The sequence below is a fragment of the Phytophthora parasitica genome (genome assembly GCF_000247585.1).
Source record: "Phytophthora parasitica INRA-310 unplaced genomic scaffold supercont2.30, whole genome shotgun sequence".
In the NCBI taxonomy this organism is placed as follows: domain Eukaryota; phylum Oomycota; class Peronosporomycetes; order Peronosporales; family Peronosporaceae; genus Phytophthora; species Phytophthora nicotianae.
The window spans coordinates 276,266-284,358 of NW_008649016.1; the positions used below are offsets into that span (position 1 = coordinate 276,266).

Genomic DNA, 8,093 nt, shown 5'->3' on the forward strand with positions numbered 1-8,093 from the left:
TGCATTGCCACTTTATCTTCGTCGATCTAGTGTGGTTGATAGTAGCAATTCGGCATCGATCGATACAGGAGCAAGATGGAGTTTTGATCTCGATGGTGTGTGATGTTTCTGCAGACCCGTCGACCTGTGTGACCCGGTGGATTGATTGCCAAGCGTCGAATAAGCGGTTGAATCTGTTGCACGAGTGGGTATGTTTTCCACTTGAGGGCGATGATAATGGCGCGGTATTGTGCCACTTGACCGACTCTTGTGAAGAGACGGCAAAATGGCGTTGGCTGTAACCGCGGGGACCTCGTCTTTGAGTGCATTTACTTGATTGGAGGTGTTTCGGATGTGTCGAACTCCTTTTACCAATGTCCCGGATACCATCGCTTTCGTTGGTAAATATACCATGGAAACTGGAGGTCTCAACGTGGCACTTCCGCTGAGTTTCTTCATACCAAGAGCGGTAGGTCCCAAGAGCGCTTTTCTCGCTGAAGATCCTGAAGACACGACTGACATGTCAACGGTGCAAAAGTGAACGTCTTGCCAGCACTTCTGACAGTTTACTGTGAAACATGATGCACACCACAACTCTGCAGCCCGAACGGAGCAGGAACAACACACGATAACCTCTTCATTATCAGCCTCAATCTCCTTTTCCGGGTCGTTCGTTTGAGTTGGATGTTCTGGTTGATCTTCATCTTGAGGAAAAAGGTCACTCCTGGCACTCGTTGGAAACACTATGCGTGCACGGTCTAACATCTCGGCAAGATCGGCAGCTTTCGACGTGGAAATTCGTTGACCATCGCTACAGTTTAATCCACCACGAGATAGTTGCGTTATTGGACTAGACACCCCAAGTTTTTCATCGCTAGAACATTTCCATGATTTGTGTAGCTGAACTTTACGCCGGATATTCTCAACGCGGGTGACTCGTGCTTCTTCAGACGGGAGCTGGTGTGCGAGCATGTGTTGACTGGCTGAAGCTTCCAAAGCTTTTCTCACCTTTTCTGCCGTAACTACAGAGTTTATCGGTGTCATGGTAGAAACCTCTGCTGATTGAATTAAGCGAGGCGAAATGCCAGCTTTCCAACTCCTAAATACCGGTTGGATTTCATTGAGTTGCTTCAAGCGTCGAGTTGGTTCCGTCGTCGTAAGACTCTGTATGATTGTATCGAGCGCTGCCACATATTCAGCCATGGAATTATCCAAGTTGAAATGGTGAAGAGCTGGCTGGATAGCACCCTGAAGCACAAGATCGCAGAATGATTCAAAGTCAACGCCTTGGTCGTTTGTGTTCCAGAACGACAAGCGAGTAGCGACCGAAGACGTGAGCGAGATCCCGACTGTTTTGCACAATTTCACCATAACCGTATTACATTCCACCGCAGATTTTGTGTGGTTGTCGGTCGATTCAAAATCTGAAGAGCGATTACGCGAAATGAGTGACCACAGATCTGCAAATCGACCGAAGATAACAGCTCGATTTGCTGATGTGTTCTGGATTTCAGTACCAAAGAGAGGGGTTTGTGAGGACGTGTGGCTTGTTGCTGGTCTAGAATGTGACGACAGTAGTCTCTCCATCGACGCTCGACTAATTAGGGGCTTTGGTGTCACACTTGCTCTACTAGATGATTGATTTCCTTGCGTCACAAAATCCAGATTAAGAATTTCTATCGCTTTTTGTCTAAGCACTTGCATCGGTGGCTTTGAGGACTCTTTACTTTCGTTAGTCAAGGTGAGATAACCTTCCCATGGATTTGCAGGTGGAGAAGACGGTGCAGGACTCGATCGTCGACTTTTTCTTGATCTAGATCGCTGTCTATCCTGTGAATCTGGTGGCATCTGGTTTGCGGCCTCCTCAAAGTCATCTCTTAGCAGTCGATCTGTGTCAAAATCCCCCCATTCATTCACTCCAGCCGAGCGTGGCCGATCTTCACGTGGCGTTTTGCTGTCTCTCGCGGTCTTTTTGATCCCAACCGACTTTTTCTTGCGTTGTCGACTCGGATATTCATCCACACCGGCAGCGGTATATGGTCGAGGAATGTCGTCGAGAATATCATTAAGACCAAATCCATTCGAAGTCGCTGCAGCAGAATGGACTTTGCGAGAAGGGAAGCGTGGACTCTGGTGTGAGTTATCCTCACTTAACCTCTCAGGCACCACGAAGCTCGTATCTTGAGTAATATCTGCAAAATCTCCTTGTTGTATCTCCATTGCCATGTGTCCGGGTTGATAAAAATTGTGTATTATGGAGAAGGTCTTGACCAGACATGCTAAAAAAAAAAAACTCTAATTATAGTTTAGTTGAAGACTTGCACTTATCGGTCAATTTGAGGATCGACTATCATGAGCCAAGACGTATTGCCATCAAGACACCAGGGTAGTCCTCTGACCCGCAGAAGTCGAGATCTCTCTCCACCGACCACCAACTGTCTTGAAGTTCAATGGCGATTCCTGCAGCACAAGAATCCACAGCCTCCACATTTCGGTTCACCTCGAAAACCACTACCACAACTTTTTTTCAACAAACAACCTAAATGCACAGAGTCAAAAGCATCTCGAGGGTCACCGTCTCGACTCATTCACATGTTTGAAACACAAGAAACGGACTCAGAGGAGCCAAACGCAACGAATTCTTGTCAAATTGCACCTCAACAGAATAGTCTTCCTGAAGGTCGTGTCAGCCGCACACTAAACGATCTCATGGGTGAGACGCAGCGTAAAGCTATGCTGGATCGGATTCTGGCCGATATGGAGTATCTAGCAGTCGAACCGACGTATCCGCGGCTCGGACAATCGGAAGACACAAAAACACAGCGAAGTACTCAATGTGCGAGACCACACCAGCCATCTATCCAAACTTCTATACACAACGAGTCCAAGGAGCAAGTACAGCCAAGGCAGCGCAAGTTCACAGCATTGTGGTCGCTCGGCAGTCTAACTGACTATTCCGACGACGATGACGACGATAGTCTTGACGGTTTGAGTGGCAGTCAGACCGGGTACAGACGACAACGTCGTAGACTGCAGCAGCTCAATCAACAGGACGAAGGACCGCGAATCTTTTGGCAGAAATCGACTGGTGCAAAGTCTGCGGTGGATGTGCCCGAGAGGCTGCTGACGTTGACTCCCTCGCCACCACATCGAATGAAATCGCAACATATTTTACTCGGACGACGGTCCCATACGCCACGTCAGCAATCGAAAACTTCAGCTATTATCAATGATAAACGACGTAAAGACAGTCAACCCGCACCTCCTAAAACAGCGCCACGTCGCCAGTTGCGTACGCCGGCGTCAATGTCCCCACCGCCGTCTCCTCCTAAGGCTAACTATGGCGCTTGGTACGTTCCGCAGTCCGAATGGTGGTCGTTGCATCGGATAGAGCAGCAGAATATCACCGACAAATTCCCGGTTTTAACCGTCAGTAGTGACAAGGACGAGAGTCATTGCCACGACAGTCCAATACAACGTCAGTACAAGCCCCCGTTGCCAGCAGCAGCGCTCTCTCCTCGCTCGAAGGAGACAGTTGCCAGTGTCCAAATCGCATCCAGCGGGGGCAGGATCCCGTCTGCAAGCTCGCACAGCGGCGCACCGCCCTCTGCACCGCTTGAACTTCAAGTGGCGGGCATTCCGCAGTCGTACATCGGGCGCGAGTATCGTGCGTACATCGTCAGCACGGGATCAGCCATGCCACAGTATCTGCAATGACCCAGAACCGAATATTTGAAGTTGAAGTCAATACAGGAGTGATGGTCACAAATGTATGCGATCTTATTGTAACGCCACTTACAACGTAAGAATCATGGCAACAATGCCAAACACGGTGCTGGATGAGCATGCGCTCGAGGTGCAAATGCTCAACTTGCGTTTCTGCATTGCGTACTGGGAGATGGCGGCGCTGTTGCCATCGGATGGCGGTGGGGACGGCGACGTGAGCTGGAAACGGCAGCTTTTTCGCGAGGAATTGGCAGTTTTTCATCAACTTGTGGTTAACCACGTCAGACATGAAGATGTCATGGTACATGCACGTTCGAGTCTCCGCTTGGCTTGGATGGATTGCATCGGAGATCAACAGAACGTTGCCAGTGAAAACTGGGCAAGAATCGGACCGGAAGACGTCAAAGTCGGTGTTGTGAACGACCTGCAACTGGTGGCACCAGGCATCTGGATCGGCTCGACGGAAACACTGAGGTACTTGGAGCTCCTGGACGAGAGAGACATCCAACATTTAGTGTACTGCACCACGAGCAACAGGGAGACTCGGATGACACGTGAACTCACCAGTGTCGTCCCATCTCGTTCGTATCATGTCGTGGCGCTTTTGGATTTGCCCAGACAGCAGTTCGAAGCCATTTTGACAACTACTAATGGTGCTGAGCAGCTGAAGACGTTATCTTCTCCTTCCTGCAGTGAGATGTCCCGCATCGCCTCCACACTTAACGATCTCATCGGCACTCGACCACAAACAGAAGCACCTCAAGCACCTCGAAATCCTGGAGATGGAGGCTTGTTATTGTATTGCGACAGCGGGATTTCCACCTCCATTGGCGTGTGTGCCGCGTTGCTCATGACTCGATACAAACTGCCACTTGATATTGCCATGCCGTTGGTTAAAGCTGCTCGCCGCGACATTTTACTATCCAAGCATCTCCACTTTCAACTGGAGCAACTCGACATTTTACAGTCATGAATAAATTATGTTATGATATTAGCAAAAGAGAAGGCAACTAGACTTGACACCTGCCCGAGTCACACTAACTAACTTAAACCCCCTTCACATCCACGTTGTGTACATGATCCCTGATACTCCACCTTGAAACCTTCGGTAGGTGCTACAATTTGAGAAGAGAAAAAAAGAGGCAGCGCACTGCTTGGCCTCTCTCTCTTTTGTGTCCTCTGCACTTGATCGACTCTTATAAACCGTTGCCCAGTGGTTAAACTTCTACATGTGCTCGCGATGGCATTCCATGCAGAGGAAAAGCGAATCCGATTTTTTGCCGAATTCGCAGGGGAAACTGATTTTGCCAATTTGCAGCCACCGCTTGGTCAGAAATTGCTTGAACTGGGTTAGCACTTCGTGGAAAAATTCGAACAGGTTGGCGCAAATGTTGCCGGGTGCGGCCACTATGGGGTAGTCGGTCTGGCACGTTTGCAAAAAAGCAGCGAGCTCGCCCACCGACGCGTCGCGGATGTCCTCGTCACTGATAAACCCCGTAACATTTTGTACAAAGGCGGCCACAAGCGGCCAGGAAAGTTCCAATCTCGCCTTAACCACGCTTTGCATTTGCCCCACCGCGAAGGGGATGGACTGCAACATTTGGCGAAGCTGTGCAAAACTCAAGTTCACTGCGCGGTTGCAGTAGCTCGCCACGTCGCGCAGGTAGTCGAGCACTGCGGCCAGCATCCCGGCGGCCGAGATCTCGTCCCTGTTGTTGCTGTCCGCCGGCGCCTGGATGGGCGCCACTGCTGCCACGTTAACGGCCTCAAAGTCCGAGCCAATCTTGGACGGTAGCACGTAGGCGGCCGCGTCGCCCCAAATGGGGGACACCTCAGGCTCGTCCTCGTCGAGCGGCGGGAAGCTGGGTGCGCGCTGCTCGCGCGGCAGCAGCACGGGCTCGTTGTCCAGCCCCGACGAGAACTTTTTGCAGGCGGCGGAGTCGGGCGAGTCCCCATCCATGGAACACTTTGAGATGGTGCGCTTGAGCGTGTGTGGCTGCATGGCTGACTGGCTGTGGTGCGTTGCCGCTGCGCCACTTTAGGCTAGTGTTAAAGGGCGGCGGCTTGTTGCGTGGCAAAAAGCTGCGGTGGCAAAACACACCAGGAGTGTGGGTCAAGTGTTGCCGGGCGAGCACGTTGGCAAGTGAGGGTGTCTCGGTTGGGATGGGAACAGCGTTTCTTTTCAAAGATTTCGCGTGTGGACCACACCGTCGATGCGTCATCTGTCGGCGGTAAATAATACGGGCTATGCACATTCATTCAGCTGTCTTTGTTTTCCGTTTTCTGCCGTCGCGTGACTTGATCGCCGCTTCTCTCCACGGCCTCAAGGTGCCGTCGTCAAGCCAAAGACTTTGACGACGACTGCGAGTTCGCAATGGCGAAAATGAGCTCTACGAGCGCTTCAGTTTGGCCTCGTGCCCTTTCCCAGGCGTTCAGTTCAGTCTCCCTCCCGTCGATACTGGATCCTTTCATTCCATCGAACGAACGGCGTTGTTTTATGAGCGTACGAGGGCCACTGAAGCCCCCCCGGGTGTTTCCCAGATCCCAGAGCCTGCTTTGCCTTACATGGCCAGCCCCTCGTTCTATCAATTTAATGGCGAGAGCGCCATCAACAGCTTTGACACTAAAGGGAATTTCCAGGCGAAAGGGTTGCTGGGTAAAAAAATAGAAGCCCTGCACTTCTGCGACCGACAATCAGCATACTTTCAACGAATTACCAGATAGAGTAAATACCTTCATCTGCTTACTCACTGTAGTAGAATAGTCTAACGGCATTTACAATCGGTTGCGGTAGGGACTCCGCAGAAACAGCGCTCAAACAATTTTGGTTGAAGTTTGAAATCGAAGTTCAAGCACAAAAAAAGCCAAAATTTCCTTACTTTCGAGGGAGTCTAAAGGTACAAACAAGTCCATACCCAGCCAGTCGTTACCGTGTCTAACTGTAAACTCCATTCATGCTTGGCCTCTACTGCGCCTGTGCACGTGGAGGTCTCGCCGTAGCAGAGAGGGCTGGTCGGCGCTTTGCTTGCCATGTATGTAGACGCTTCTATCTCAATAGCATCGCCCGTTGAGTCAGAAGCGAAACGCTGCTTGGGTTTCTAACACAAGTGCACTCGAAGCAGCACTGCGCGTCTGTGTGCGTATGTATGGCTGCACTGCTGCGGACTCTGGTTAATAAGGTCGAGGTCTCCGTGCAAATCTTGTTGCCTTTTCCATAGTGTAGTCGCGAAAGTAAACACCTCGCCGACCAGTTCAAGAGCGGCGCCGTCTTACTCAGCAGCGACGGCAACTACGCCGCCACCTTTCGCTGCCTCTCGTAATCCGTCGATAGCAGTGCAAACACGCCGCAACAATTGCTTCAGCGCCGTCTTGACGTCGGGAAAGACAGCAGAGTGCACTCCAATATCGGAGACTGTGATGCCATTTACCCTTGCAACGGATCAGGAGCGCGTGCTGGCCAGTCAATCCAGCGCGTGTCGACAATAGTCCTGCGTCGTTCCTCTCCGAAGGCAGTCGTACACTCTGACTCTAAAATTCTTTTTTATTGAGGCTTGCTTTGCTTCCCAAGCCGCTAGTGCCCGAGGAATCCAGCGCTCATTTCATTCCGAAGACCTTGAGCTCGTCGACAGGACAGGGATTCTGATTTGCCTCCCGTGCATGAAGCATTGCCAGCCATCGAGAGCTCTTGGCGCTGTGTTAAACGAAATGCTTTGACATGTGCTCGCAATCATTGCCTGTCCAATGGCGAGTTTCGACATGTACATCGCTGTCCTCTGCGGCATCGCTAGGATGGGACGGCCACTGTGGTTGCCACACCGCTGCGAACGGGGCTTGGCAAAGTAGCACACACCTGTACGGAGACCGCAGTGGGGTCCACGTTGGACCGCCACGCGCCGAATACCGTGTGTCAGGCTTTTGAGCCTGCACTATGGCCACGTTTCCGGCCAGGGGCAGCTTGAAGTTGGCGGCAATGCACGTACCTTTCGGTGGAGTCACCCATGCGAGGGTTCCCGCCAGCACTTCGTCTACTGCCAGCTTCTTGACCGATCAATCTGGCGGCATTTTGCGCTTGCGATGAATACCATCTACTCACATTGTGAGTAAGCTATCTTTCGGTGAAGGGGCAGCATCTTGCGCTTCGACCTCCAGCAGTGCTGTCTTACCATGTGCAAAGGTGCTGGAGATGGATGTGTCTGGACAAACGCCAGTGACTGCAGTGTGCACCATTTCCCTATTTCAATAAAAGAAAATCTCTGAATCTCTTGGAAAGGATTGATGGAGGCATACAAGTATTCTCCAGTGGTGTTCTCGCCAGCGAAGACACAAGTGAAAATTCACCAAGTCGTGAACATGGACCACAATACGGTCAAGAACAAGCGCCATAGGGG

The 8,093-nt window shown here is 51.2% G+C and overlaps 4 protein-coding genes across 4 annotated transcripts; 2 read left to right on the plus strand and 2 right to left on the minus strand.

Moving 5' to 3' along the window:
- Positions 1-12: 12 nt before the first annotated feature.
- On the minus strand, positions 13-2,205 carry PPTG_12434 (hypothetical protein; the record flags this gene model as incomplete). The annotated part of the gene is made up of 1 exon (XM_008908460.1): positions 13-2,205. One exon carries the CDS (start codon positions 2,203-2,205, stop codon positions 13-15), a length of 2,193 nt encoding a protein of 730 aa, XP_008906708.1.
- Positions 2,206-2,571: 366 nt separating this feature from the next.
- Positions 2,572-3,747, plus strand: PPTG_12435 (hypothetical protein; the record flags this gene model as incomplete). The annotated part of the gene is made up of 1 exon (XM_008908461.1): positions 2,572-3,747. The coding sequence occupies one exon, from the start codon at positions 2,572-2,574 to the stop codon at positions 3,694-3,696; it is 1,125 nt and encodes a 374-aa protein (XP_008906709.1). The 3' UTR covers positions 3,697-3,747.
- On the plus strand, positions 3,710-4,776 carry PPTG_12436 (hypothetical protein). Its single transcript, XM_008908462.1, has one exon. The coding sequence runs from the start codon at positions 3,752-3,754 to the stop codon at positions 4,676-4,678; it is 927 nt and encodes a 308-aa protein (XP_008906710.1). The 5' UTR covers positions 3,710-3,751; the 3' UTR covers positions 4,679-4,776.
- Positions 4,654-6,073, minus strand: PPTG_12437 (hypothetical protein). The gene has a single exon (XM_008908463.1). It carries the CDS (start codon positions 5,705-5,707, stop codon positions 4,931-4,933), a length of 777 nt encoding a protein of 258 aa, XP_008906711.1. The 5' UTR covers positions 5,708-6,073; the 3' UTR covers positions 4,654-4,930.
- Between the last annotated feature and the right edge of the window lie 2,020 nt (positions 6,074-8,093).